The 14,995-nt window shown below is 37.2% G+C and overlaps 1 protein-coding gene across 1 annotated transcript in view; it reads right to left on the bottom strand.

Moving 5' to 3' along the window:
• Positions 1-210: 210 nt before the first annotated feature.
• Positions 211-14,995, bottom strand: part of LOC143701612 (CMP-N-acetylneuraminate-beta-galactosamide-alpha-2,3-sialyltransferase 2-like) — a 54,842-nt gene continuing 40,057 nt past the window's right edge. Inside the window, exon 7 of the mRNA XM_077195042.1 lies at positions 211-263. Within this exon, the coding sequence (XP_077051157.1) occupies positions 234-263 (30 nt within the window). The 3' untranslated portion in view covers positions 211-233. The remainder of the gene's footprint in view (positions 264-14,995) is intronic.

A 14,995-nucleotide genomic window follows, 5' to 3' on the forward strand; every position in this document is an offset into this window, starting at 1 on the left:
GGATAAGAAAGCATGTGATTACCGTCAATTTATGTGGCAGTTTTAGACTTCACAAAAATGTCTAAAGTGTTTATATCAAAGGAGACTTATTCGGTTACACATGTGGAGGCAGATAGATTGTATTATCGGAAACTCTCAACAAGATAGAAACTCAAATCCATGTTGAACGTTTCCTTTTCAATAATGCATGCGTTACCCCTCAGAGATGTCATATAAGGGTCATCTTTTTGCTGTCATGGTATTCTTCCTCCAATAGCGTCTGTCTGCAGTAATCAAAGAAGAGAAACATTATGTGAGCGGTTTTGGCAAGCGCAGGATCCCTGTCTTGTTTTGGCACCACATTGCCTTGTGCTTCACTAAGAAGAGACTGTCTTCTTCATTAGTTGGTTACCCTTTTTTTAAGCTGTAACTGCATTTGCAATTCACAATTTTAGCTCAAAATAACAAATTAACTACTAAACAATCAAATTGAAATTCAAATCAAAGTGACCACCCACTTGGCAAATAGCCATGAAGCAAAGCAACCAGAGATGAATCATAAAATTACAAACACTGATCTGATGCAAAAATATAAGAATAGGCCTATCTCGAAAAAAGCGTGCAGGAAAGTTAAGAGAGACTTTTTTTTTCTTTTTCGTTTTACTCAGATATACATAAGCTCTGTCTTAAAGACTCTCTGACGAATAGGATGTAAAATCCAGGAAAAACTTTATTTTAAATTCAAAACCAAGTAATATCCAGGCAGATCAGCATCAAACAGACAATGCAGCATTTAACTTAGACTGACAGCAAAAAAACAACTATACACCATTTTACCTTAACTGATACCAGAACAAGGACAGCAACTTTAAAGTTTCTGATGCTGAGTGACATGAGTAACCCCTGCTGAGATGAAGACACAAATCTCCATAAAGTATGTTCTCATCATCTTAAGAAGAGTGTGAACACCTGCATCCAAACAACAAGAAGACAGCAAACAGATAAAGAGTGTGATTTACATAGCAATTAAATACAGCTGTTGGCAGTTATGGATAAGTGTGGGCCTATATGTGCATTAAATCAAAACGCATGAATTTAAAGTTTGTATTTGCATGTGAGACCAAGATAACAGCTGTTGTTTTATGTCATCTTTGTTAAGTGATGGTAAAAATTCTCAATATAATATATATATATATAAATATCACAATAAAAAAAGTGTGAGACTAATTTATTCTCCCGTGCGTATTCCACTAGCCAACTCAAATTTTAGTTGGGGATGCCAAGCCTATACTGACTGTTTTTGCAAAACTCTTGCCCACGGAGCTCTGTCAGTCAGAATGACAGAGAAGTGACATATAATAAACATCTGCCTCTGACATTTTTCTCACATTCCCTGTCTCATGAGCTCATCAAAATAAGAATAGCAGCACAACTATAAACAAAAACTGTTGTAACAGGTCGAATTAAAATGCATTTCATGGTGAAACTTTACCCTGAATGTGTGTGATGTCTATTTGTTCCTTCAAGGTTGCTGTAGAAATCTGTCTTGCAATAGGCATCCTAAACATCATACAACCTTGTGAGTGATCGATTTAGAACACTCTATAGGAAGCAGCTCCATGTGTGAAACACAAATATGTTAACATGTTGCTAATACAATGCACAATGTTCATCGGAAATGTGCAATTATCATTTTTACACCAAACTATTATTCAACGCATTTCAGTATTGAATAAAAATTTGGGGTTCAATAAGATTTGGAAAGAAATCTCTTATGCTCGCCAAGGCTGCAATTATTTGATCAAAAATACAGTAAAAACAGTAATAATTTAAAATATTATTACAAATCAAAATACATGTTTTCTATTTTAATATATTATAAAATATAATTTATTCCTGTGATGCAAAGCTGAATTTTCAGCACCAGTCTTCAGTGTCACATGAACCTTCAGAAATCACTCTAATATGCTGATTTGCTGCTCAAGAAACATTTCATATTATCATCAATGTTGAAAACAGATGTGCTGCTTGATATTCTTGTGCAAATCCCGATAGCCTACATTTTCCCAAGGATTCTTTGATGAATAGAAAGCTCAAAAGAATAGCATGTAGGCTATTTGAAATAGAAAGCTTGTGTAACATTATAAACATCTTTGCTGTCACTTTTCATCAATCTAATGCATCCTTGCTAAAAAAAAAATATAAATAAAAATAAAATATATTTATTTAAAATCAATAGGCCTATTTCTTTCATCACCCATATTGGATGTATCTTTTACATTGCAATGAATTCTGGGATTGCCAAAATATCTTTCAATCTAAAATGCCAATGTTGGCATTTCGCTATATATTTTAGAACAAATAATTTATGTTCCTATGCAATAAGTGAGTATAAGATTACATTACAGTTTTTTTTTTCTCAATCGCTTTGGAACATTTGTAACCATCTTAACATTTTCTGAACTGTACGCTGAATTGTCACAGCTGTTTGAATGAATATCAAAACTTAAAAATGTAGTAACTCATAAAATATTCATGCTTTAAACCCTGGTTATTGTGTAATAATTTGGTCAATGACATCAAAATAAAAATGTTTTGTCATTGTGTGATCCACACTGGTCAAAACAAATGTCTTTTCACCATTGTAATATTAGTTATATATAAATTTCATGGGGTTTTTTTCTATTTTGATGGCGTTAAGAGTTGGACGTTTGACTGAGAATCAGCTCATCAGTTTTGATCAACAAGTCATTTGCATTTAGTTATTGTGCAAATTGTAGACTCTTTTGCACATGCACATGCAATTTGCTTAAATCAATAAGAAATTCAAATCTGATGTATAAACAAGAAATATATATATATTGTTCAGAGATTTAAACTAGTTTTGAAGAAAGAAAAAAAAAAATCGAGAATTGACCCAAAGCGATTGAGAAGACTTGCAGGACAGAAGAAAACACAACCATTATTAGACTTGATGTTTGCGTCCACGGGCTGATGCTGCTCTCTATAGGCACTGAATGGTATTTTCTACACCCTCCCATGAGCAAACCTTCTCTGATTATAAAAAATGTTAATCATCCGTTGGCCTGAACTTCTGTCACTCGCTGAGGAACTACATGCTGCGTTAGATAATTTAGGAGAATTACAATTAATATGCAAATATATATTTTTAAACAATGCCTTACCTATTCTTACCAAGAATAGAATTTGTACTTTAACTGGTCTTGGCCGCGTTTCCTAAAAGCATTGTAAGCCTAAATTAATCATTGAGACCATTGGTGGCATTGTTCAATTGTCAATTTCTTTAAACGAAACAATTCAAAACGAAAAGAAAAATGCTAGCCTATACCTTCTGATTATGTAATCCATGATTTGCATTTTTCTCTATATATGCGCGTCCACTAGGAGATGGCGATCGTCAACTTAATCTTTGCAGCACTGACAGAAAAGTTGTATTAATAAAAATCAATGGACGCGTGTCACCAGATTTACAAATGCACTTCTTGCTTGTTGCTTGTTAATTTAATTTAAATTAATTAATAAAATGCATACAATTGTCATAATTAAAATTATTAAATATTATTAAGTGTCCCATTTTTGCTCATTTATAAATAGTAGCCTATTTATATCTACAACCTCCTCAGCATATACCTGTAACTTTTACAGAAGTTGTAACCTCGGACAGATCAAATGAGTGGGTCACTGCAATGGATGAGGAGATGCAATCACTTAGAGAAAATTACACATTTACCTTAAGTAGTTTGCCTGAGGGTAAGAAAGCAGTGGGGGGCAGATGGGTTTATGCGATTAAGAATAACATAGATGGATCTGAAAAGTGCAAAGCACGTTATGTAGCCAAAGGATACAGTCAGAAGAGAGGTGTTGATTATGAAAGAGACTTTTTCCCCTACAGCTAACTTGACAAGTATCCGAGTGATAATACAAAAAGCAGTACAAGAAAACTTGATTTTGCACCACATGGATGTAAAAACTGCCTACCTGAACGCTCCAATAGATCACGAAATTTACATAGAACAACCAGAGGGTTATGAAGTAAAATCTGGCACAAATGAAAAATTGGTTTGTAAATTGGAAAGGTCATTGTATGGGTTAAAACAATCGGGCAGAAACTGGAACAACTACTACATGAGTACTTGACCAGAAACCACTTGTGCAGAATCAAGCTGACTATTGTGTGTATACATGGGAAACAGCTAATGAAAAAGTGATCATTGTAATATGGGTTGATGATTTGTTGATTGTGGCAAGTGATGAAAATGTTCTTAGATGTGTAAAGGACATGCTTACTGAAAGATTCCAAATGAAAGACTTTTTGAAAGACATTTTTTAGGCGTGGATTTTAACCACTGTGACAACTGTGTGAGAATGTCACAAGCAAAATATGTGACAAAAATATTGCAAAGGTTTAACATGCAGGATTGCAAACCTAGATCGACTCCTTGTGTACAAAAACTTGAGTATAATAATGATGCCGAAAAGATGATTGATGTGAAAAAATATGGAGAGGCAGTGGGAAGCCTCATCTATTTGACCATCTGTACTAGAGCTGATATAAGTTTTGTTGTATGCAAACTGTCACAATATTTCACAGAACCAACTGTTGAGCAATGGTCCACAGTTAAACAGGTACTGAGGTATCTTAAAGGTACAATTGACAAAGAACTGTGTTACAGAAAATGTAATGAGACACTGGGAATAAGAGCATTCAGTGATGCAGACTGGGCAGCTAGTAATGACAGACGTAGTACAACTGGCTATTGTGTAAGTTTAACTGAATGTGGTGCTTTGATTTCATGGAAAACAAAGAAACAGCCAACTGTCGCACTGTCCACCTGTGAGGCAGAGTATATAGCCCTAGCCACAACCATACAGGAGTGTCTCTATCTTAAACAACAGTTGAAAGATCTTGATACATGTCAATACTCGCAACCTAAAGTATATGAAGATAACCAAGGTACTATCGCCTTAGCAAAAAATCCTGTGAGCAGGCAAAGATGCAAACATGTAGATATCAAGTACCATTTTATTAGGTCTTCTGTAAATAATGGTGACATTACATTAGTGTATTGTCCCACTAATGAGATGGTAGCGGATGTGTTGACAAAGCCTGCAACCAAGTGTAAGATGATGAAGTTTGATGCAATTATTTTTGGAAAATGATGCGTTCTATGTTAACAATGTGAGAGCAAGTGGGGGTGTTAACCGTGGAGCTTAATGTTTTTTTTTTATTATTGATTGATATTTATGTATGAAATGAATGAAATGTCACGTGACGAATAATGGGGGTGTGTACATTTGTGATTTGTTGTTTAATTAATAAAATCACCTTGAGTGAGCATAGCTGTTGCTGTGTGTGTGTTGCAAGTCAGATACATTGTTGTGTTTACTGTGTGAACAGAACAAATTGTAAGATGTATATAAAAACTGATTAAAAAAATTTTTGTATAGACCGCTTTTGCGCCGACGTCACAATTACGTCACGGTGCTAGCTGGAGGCAAAACAAAGGGGAAACTGGAGGCGGCCAATACAAACCAGCACAGATTCGGCTACATAATAAGGAGCTTAAATTAGTATTATTATTATTAAATGTCATCTTGATGTGTTGTTGGATGCTAGAATCAATGAAAAATGAATATTCTGTATCTGGAATTTTTACTTCTAGAAAATATTCACATCATTAAAATTGCACCGTAATGTCTCTTTACATTGTCGTCTTCTTGGCGCTGGCTAGGCAGAACTGCAGATCGTACCACAGAAGTATTGTACATGACCATTCAGCACATAGTTATAGGCATCTAAAGATTCATATGCCCTCAGTTTCTCTTTACGCTCTGTTTCTCTATCGGATAGGTGTAGAAGTCAGGCCACTCAACCGGAGGTAGCCTAGCGTTAATGTTAATCCTGTCAGATCGTCCATCCATTGAGCGTGTATGGGGCGGCCGATCTGGTTCCGTCTGTTAAAATTAACTTTTGCAAATAACAGTCGCGGTCCTGGACAGTGAGTGACCTTGCACATTAAGATAAAATAGGATTTTCTCCAGCCATTGTTAAAAACAAGCTAACAAAATTTGCAAACTAACGTTAGTGAAGTGGCCAGAGGGATCTTTCGGTCTCCACCTAAGCTCCGCCCACATAAAAACATCATCATGTTTACCAACTGAAAAGGAGTCTATCCACATTATTCTTACGCCCCATGACGCTTTGCGCGAATTATGGGTGTAACTTCCGTTAGCTGTAAACAATCAGTGAAAGACTAGCTCTATGGACGCAATAATATATATTTTTTAAACTGTGTACAATGACATTATATTATTCTACTCACCCTTCAACCATTAAGGGCATTTAAAAGTGTAAAAGCATCTTTCCACAGCAAAATCGGACGGTTAAATATCACTGTGGTAATCTGTATAATGTAACATGCGTTCCTTAATAATAATAAAAAAATGACTTTGGCATTGCTTGATACTATTTCAAAGTGGTTTCAATTATTTTGACAGATAATAAATTGTATTTACCCGTGAAACCAAACCTGGAAAAAGATGTGAGGATTTGGGGAGGAAAAAAAAGGATTCTTTGTGCATTTCAGTGAGTTATTAATGGCATATATTGTAAATTAAATCGGGAGAACAGACCACAAATGTGCAGTATATGTTGACCTTTTTCATACTATTACAGCGGAATTCAAAAGGAAAAAAGAAAACTTTCATGAGGAAAAGAATGCAGTGACTGAAAAGAGCACTTGCCATAGATATTCTTGTTATAACATGTCACGTTAAAATACTAAGTGTTACGTTATTCTCATGTTATTCTTAAATAAAACATGAAAGAAAACTGATTGCTCATTGAGTCAAACTGACAGATAAGCTTTATTTGTAGGGCAAACTTATGATTTGAAATGATTCGTTTCAGTCTTTTTGAATGGAAGTTCCCCAAACCGGAAGTGCCACCCATAATTCAAAACGCAGTAAACTCATCAGGAATAAGGTGGATAGGTTAAAACAAGACATTTAATGTCACAGACTATAGTTTCTTTTTAAGTTTGTGATGAAAGTTGTTGTTCATTTGATCGATGACGCTGGCGTTGGCGGAAGTACCGCCCCACTCAACCGTGCGAAGGAGGATAGTTCAAATTGTATTGGTCGCTTTGTAAACAGTAGGGCCGTACTTCCGCCGACGCCATCGAGCCTGACCTTTCAACGTGATGGCGTAGTGAGTGTTCATAATAATAATAATACTTAATAATAAATATTGAAGATTTAAAATGATAATAAGAACAGTTTAAGGTTTAAAGGTAGACCATTCCACAAGACAGCTGCAGAGTATAGGAAAGAATACTTTCCCACACAGCTCTTAAAACGGGGGGGCTATAATCTGTGGAACTTTTATTTTTATATTTATTTATATATTTTATATTTATTTTATTTTTAGATTATTTCTTATCTTATAAGCTAAACACAGTTTAAGTTGAGAATCCCTCCCCTCCACTCTGAGCCACCCAAGACTGGAAAAATAGTCTGGAAGAAGATGAGTTCCAAGATGTAATTTAAGGATCACTCTGATTAGTTTATTTTGACAGATCTGTAACTTGTCTTTAAGGCCCTTTAGTAATGCCTGTGTAACAAGCTATACAGGCATAGTCAAGATGACATTGAACGAGTGCATCGGCCAGTATTTTTAAGGTTTTAATATCTAAGAGGCTAGATATTCTTGGCAGGAACTTTGAGAAACTTTTGAGATAATCTTTCGAGCCATAAGCTCCCCTGAAAGTTTGTTATCTAGTATACAGCCCAAGTAAGTAACTGCTTCCTTGGCTGTAATTTCAACATTACCTACGACTACCCTAAACCCCAAAGCCTTTTTCAGTTTATCTCTAGACCCAAACAAAATTTACAATGTTTTGCCAAGGTGGAGAGACAACTTGTTGTCTGTTAGCCAAACACTGAGATTAAGGAGTTCTGAACTAAGCAGCCTTTCCACCTTATGAGAGACAAGAATAGCTGAGTCATCTGCAAATAAAAACAAATTACAGTCTATAGCTGACCACATATCATTGACATGTAATAAAAAAAGAGGACCCGAGATACTCCCCTGGGGAACTCCACAGGTTAATTTAAGTGGTGAGGACAAGGTCCCTTCCACATCTACCATCTGTTCTCTGCCCACCAGATATGACCTCACCCACTGAAGAGATGCAGGAGAAAATCCTAGGGCTTTTAGTTTGTTCAAAAGGACTTCATACTGAACTGTATCAAAGGCCTTTTGAAGATCTATTAACACCATGCCACAAACATTCCCCTTTTCTACCTCTTTCCTAATAAAGTCTGTGAGATAAAGCAGACAGGTGTCAGTGGAATGGGCTTTTCTAAAAAACCTGATTGAAAGTCAAATAAAAGGTTATTGTAACCCTTTTCTCAACCCTAGTGGTTAATTTAAATGTTTTACAAACAAGAAAACCCTGGATTCCCGGCAGTTGAATGTTGAATTGGCCGGAGGTTAGTTTCTTCTTTTATCAAATTATTAATAAGCGCACAGTGCCTCCAAAGGGAATAAAAAAGCAAAATAATCTACTTATAATTTACTTCCCCAGAATTTTAGATTCTTGTTTTTTTCCAATTCATTTAAATAATAAATCAAGACAGCAATTCTAAATAAGGGAAAAAAGAATAACAAAGATTTATTAGACACAAATATGAAAAGATTAGAATAAAATAAAATAAAATAACAGCTGTTGTATCAAAGCGTGGAAAATGGAAAGATATCGTTTTGTTCAGTTGTATAACAGTTTGTTCACTCTTTAAACAATTAAGTATGGAATAGCCTCAATAATCTCTGAGTATTCTAAATTATCACCCTCAAAACAAAATTATATACACTCTCCCTTCTTATTTCAAGGGGGGGGGGGGGGAAATACACTGGATGATTATTGACAACTCACAATTACTCCTTTGGATCAATTTACACAATTCACAGAATGAACCCAGTAACAACACAATAGATGAGTTTGATCACAGTCTCATAAAAAAAACCACACACTCTTTTGGCTAGCCGTGGGGGCCCAATCGTTGGTGCACTTTCAAGGGAATGGATTCAAGTTAACTCAGTACATCAAGAGTATTTGTCGAGACGAATTCACTTACATTCCATCCAAGGAAATGACGAAGCAATGAAAAGTGATCACTTACGGCCCGAGCCACGAACAGAACAGTCATGCAGCCTCGCAGCGGGGTGAAAGTCCAGTCCAAACGCAACGACAATGCAGCTTGCGATGAATCTCGTCCCCGAAACACTGTTATGAGTCGTTTGGAAGTGCTTGTGACACCGATGATGCAGCTGTCGTCCTTGATGCGAATTTCTCCTTACAATATCTCACAGTTAAGGGAGCTGTATGTAAGAAATGTATTTCAATTAATCATAAAATGGCCCTGATATGTCACAAGACATTAAGAAATCATGTTCATTTCAAATACATTTCAAATCACTGACAACATTAGTCCGGCCAGGATATTGTCATTTAAAAAGCGAAGTTGCAGCCCTCAACTGATGTTGATGTTGTCATGTTGTGTTTTGGTCTGATGCACCACCCTCCACCTATCTACCAATCATGAAGTCAGTAGTGTTGCGGCATCCGGATTGCCAGCTCTGCTCTAGTTACCATAGCTGCAGCTACAAACGTGTCGGAATCGGATAAAACAAATGTCTAACGTTGCGAAACCAAAAAAATACTTGTTATGAATCCGAAATACTTCGTGACAAAGTCCGAAATAAAACAAGGATCTGTATAGGAGAGGCCTTTGAAAGATGGAGACGGCTGAAAACGGAGAAGAATTTGAAGACAGACGCCAACGTTGCTAATTTTCTCCTGGACAGGTAAGATTCATCTATGTTTGGCTAACTTGTACTTGATAGATGGTAAATGGACATTTTAAATATTCATGACAGTCGAAGTTGTGCATGTTCGTGCAAAGTAACATTACGTTAGCTCGGAGGAGGTGGGTCATCGACTTGAATAGGTAACCTAAGGAATTGTTTGGGTAATAAAAATGGCGAGTCATCATTGCTAGCATTAGCAATGCATTATCAGAGCCCGCTTCTCTGTCATTATGCTGAGACGCTGAGGAAAACAACATTAGCACGCCCATTATGGCAAAGTGAAACGTAATTGAGACAGTAGCCTAATGTTACCTCGGTAAAAATGATTTCTCATTCGTTCTTCGCGTATATTGTGGACTACACATGCTGCAAGTTGACCTGTATGAATAGCTATATCTTTGATATCGATTATACACAGTGACAGAGGCTTGTGCTTGTACTAATTACAGATACCTGCCTTCACAATTTAGACTAATGGTGTGTTCACACCGAACACAAATTTAATTATTTGCTTGAGTAGATTACATACAAAGTCAATGCAAAGACACGAATAGACGCATCATTCGCGCCGGGTGGCGCGAATGACGCGAATTGGGTGACGTGTTTGCCGTGAACGTCTTCCGCGCAAGTTGAAAAATTTGAACTCGAGCGAATGTTCAGGCGTCTAACTAGACGCGATAGACGCGTATTTGACGCTCTATTCGTGTTCGGTGTGAACACACAATAACAGCTACTGTTAACAATGTACTGTCACATACGAGCGTACATCTTTACGATTATATTTGGCTAATCGCCATTAGTACATTTTTGCAATGTATAATTACTTTGCAAAACATCTCTCATTTGAAGCATAAACATAATTAACAGAAAAAAAATTACAGGACTCGTCACTTGCCATTGGAAGCTTCTTGTAGCATCCTATCTGGCAACCTCGAGTCAGTGAAGAGGGGAAGGGGATACACCGCTCTACAGTAATTTGAAAGTGATTGCAGTACCAGTTTTGGCCACAATCTTACATACAGCTCCTTTAATGTACTAAACAGATGACACAACCCAATGGTAGAATGGGTTGAAATTATAATACAGTAAAATAAAAAAATAACACTTTTAAACAAACAAAATTGAGTGGATGAAAGTTCTATTTGTCACTTTGGGCCTGTACTAACACAAATAGCGAAGTCTCCAAGAATGACGCTCACTTTCACGAGGACATGTGCTGCACTCTTTTCGCCATGTGCGATCTCTTTCCATGTCGTCTCTATAACGTAACTCAACGCAACTTGCGTCCGTAAACTTTATACAATCTCAATGTTGATTGGTCAACATTTGTACACTTCAGTTCAACAGAACACCTTATTTGAGTAAAGGAAAACAGTATAAATAAAGAAACAAAGAATGTTGGTACATTTAGTTACATCACATAGTCAAATAAGCAACAACAAATAATCAAATGTAGCCTATATGTTTTAATACTCTGCAATTTTCAAAATAAGGCATATTTTAAGGGGTCCCTACATCATGTTGCACTAAATAACTGTCTATTTGCTCATAAATGATCCTTTCCACAATTTTTTATATCGAATACAAGATAGATACAGGAAGGAAATATCCAGGATCAGATTTGGACCCCTTTTTAAATAAAGGTATCACTCTTGCCACCTTAAATTTACTGGGAAAATTGTTATTTTCAATAGATAAATTAATAAGATAAGTTATGACAGGAGTGATTATTTCAGCAGCATCCTTAAGAAATCTGGCAGGGGTGTTATCAAAGCCAGTAGACTTGGAAGGTTTTAAGCCTTTGAGTTTTTCTAATACCAGCTCCTCTGTTACTAATTTGAAATAAAAATTATTTGTCTGGACTCCATTTTCTTCATAAAACTTATGCACCCTCTGTGAATCACTAAAAACACCTGATGCAGATGGAAGCTTCTGCAACAGATTCCTTGTAGCTGTTAAATGTATCTACCAACACTTTTTTATTATACTGGACCCATTAATATATAGGCCTATTTTACCTTGTTTTTTGCTTAGGGTTCTCTTTTGTCCCCAAAGGCCTAAGAGTTGCCCACATTTTTTTAGGATCCTTTTTATGCTCCTCAATTTTAGACATAACAAAAAATCTTTTTTCGCCTCATCCACCATTCGCTGAGCCTTATTTCTAAGCATTTTATATTCTTTAAAAAGAACAGGCAATTTGGTTCTTTTAAACTCACTTAAGATTTTATCCCTTAAGAGAATGGTGTCCAAAATATCATTATTTTTACAAGGCTGTGATCTTTGTTTAATCCTGGTCTCTTTTAATGGGGCTATCTTATCAAGTATTTCCGGGAAAATAGATTGAAAGCAATCCCATGCTAAATCAACATCACATTTGCTGGTAATTTCCATCCAGTTGATATTATTAAGTATGTCCTGAAAATGATTAACATTATACCCTTTTAAACTTCTGCTCTTCACAGATTTGTGAAATTTAATCTGAGCCCTTTTAACTTTCCTGGTACAATAGGTTAAAAAATGGTCACTAATTCCATACACAATTTAGCCTGGTCCCATCAGACTCTCGTACATTTCATTTCATTTGTACATAGAGTCTGGCACCGATCCATTGACAAGCGTTAACTTCCTTGTAGGCGGGTACTCTATTGAAGTCTAAAACAATTGGAGTCACTCTGGATCTGCCATAACCAATCGCTAACTGTGAGAGACCGTGTGCGTCTGCGGCTGGTTATGGATTGCTCGTCAACTGAGTCTTCCTCGGTCAGAAGGAATAGGCAAATCCGATGGTGCAGTTTTGAGTATTTATTAAGGAGGAGTCAGGTACATGAAGGTGATGCTGGTTCACAGGTATTAATATGACAAAATAAGTGTGTTTGTGAGGGTGTGTGTATATGTGTGTGGTTATCTGAAACAGATACAATAGAATGTATATTAATAAACATTTAGGCTATGGTTACATGTAGTTGCATAAAGAAATGACCCGCAGTACAACCAAAAATCCACTAGTGGGAGCTCTAACACTATAAATGAACTTGCATAAATGGTATAAATCTCCAAATGGTGAAAAGTGCCAAAACAGGCGAACTATACATTAAATATAATATGTGCGGTTATTTGCAAGGCAATAACTAAAGTATATACAGTAGATGGCTACTTTATGAGCGCATGTGGAGCGCCGTAGCGGCAACAGCAGTATAGCACTAGTAAATAACACGAGTATAGAGCTCGGGCAAAGCCCGTCTACGGAAAGCCTGGCCACTCCCTATTAGGCCCTATTGTACCGAATTTTGGTTGTAGTTCCACCAGAGTTCCACTGGGGGGCGATCGTCCGAGTGCAAAATGAATGGGAGTCTATGGAGCTAGACAGCTAAATTTGTCTCTTTCACCCGATTGCCGTTGAGAAATCTCAGATTTGAATGTAGGGTTTGCAAGTTCAACATGGGTTATAGGTCGAAGGTTGAATGAACGAGTACTTATGTCCTTTTGATTTCTTACAGGTTGAGTTGTTGTTGCCCATAACACGTGACGCTAGCATTCGGCTAATGGACAATGATTGGTCAGTGAAGGACTGATTATGACCAGAGATGCCGCTTGATGGCATCGTGGCATCCGAAGCGGGACCAGAATGTTAAGGTGGACTTAACTCTTCTAGCAAGTGTATTTACCTGTGTCAGCTGTGTTGTCGATGCCTCAAGCGAAAAGAAAGTGCAGATCGCGAAAGCACCAAAGTGACTGAAGGATTGGCGTAAAGTAGTTCTCTGGTCGTACGATGTGTATGACGTCATTAACATTTTAAAAGACTTTTTAAAGCAAATAAGTGACTCTAAAAAATCTAACACCCAGTAATCTGTAATTTCTTTGCATCTCCTTTCGAAAAACAACATTCAAAATACTAGACAAAAAATTATATCCTGAGAAAAGTGGATTTTTAGGGGTATATCTCCATAGACCTCCATTCATTCTGCACTCGTCCTGCGAGTGCCCTCATATGGAATGGAACCAGAGTGGAACTGCAACCAGTTCAGAACCCGGAAGTTTACTGTGAGTGATACTTTTCCCCATATTAGATATTCTCTGTCTCGGGCGTAGACGTCATGGAACGGTGCATTGTGGGTAACTGCGGCCATTTTAGAGATAACGCAAAGGCCGGTTTGGAATAAGGTATTAGCGTAACCCGCCGATCTCCGGATAAATAAAGGAGTTCATTGATTTAAAAAGGATTGTATTGCTCCAGAATAAACAGAACTGTGTCCATGGCAACACTCTGTTTTTCATGGCAAAGGTGTGTTATAAATAATAACTTACGCCTGGTCTTAAGGTAAGTAGGTCTTAACTCAGCATTCTAAGTCCGACCTAATAGTTACGACAGTTGCACCATCCAGGCTTAAGTCCTCTTCACGTTAAGACTGGGCGTAAATCTTACGCCTAGTCAGTAGCAGGCGTAAAGTCAAAATCTAGGCAAGTTTCTATAGTAACCACTTGATAACTCAGCAGTAAAGACTTATACACAGACTTTACAATGAGCGGGCTTTTAGACGGGAGAGAGTTATTAGGGACAGAGGCAATCCATTGGACATTTACAACGATGAGGAGCTTATTGAGAGGTTTCGATTCTGTCGGAGAGAAATATATGAACTTGTTGAACTAGTTGAAGAGCTGTCACCCGACTTACAGTTTGTGTCGAGCCACAACGCAGCATTGACACCGGCATTACAGCTGTTAATAGCGCTACGTTTTTATGCAAATGGTGCGTTTCAGAACACTGTTGGAGACATGATTAATGTCCACAAATCCACCGCATCTCGGGACATCCGCAGAGTCTCACTGGCACCAGTTATGCCAGATGTACGATAATTATCGTATTTATACAAAAATTTTGACCTCTGTACGATGTACGATCAATAATGAAAAAAATCCCATAATGTACGATAATTTCAGAGTTTTCAGTCGTTCGTCCAAACACACATCCTACGGCTTCTCTCTCTGACCCCGAATCATTTCATAGGCTCGCCTGCCTGCACACAAGCACGTAAGTCTCTCGCATATTGATAGCGGCTCCCTGATGCCCGCAAATTAGTTCAAATCTCCCGGAATCTTGAGCTTGCGAGCTCCAAACCGTGTAGC

Source organism: Siphateles boraxobius, unplaced genomic scaffold, assembly GCF_051911475.1.
Source record: "Siphateles boraxobius isolate OS27281-9 unplaced genomic scaffold, OSU_SipBor_1 33, whole genome shotgun sequence".
Lineage (NCBI taxonomy): Eukaryota > Metazoa > Chordata > Actinopteri > Cypriniformes > Leuciscidae > Siphateles > Siphateles boraxobius.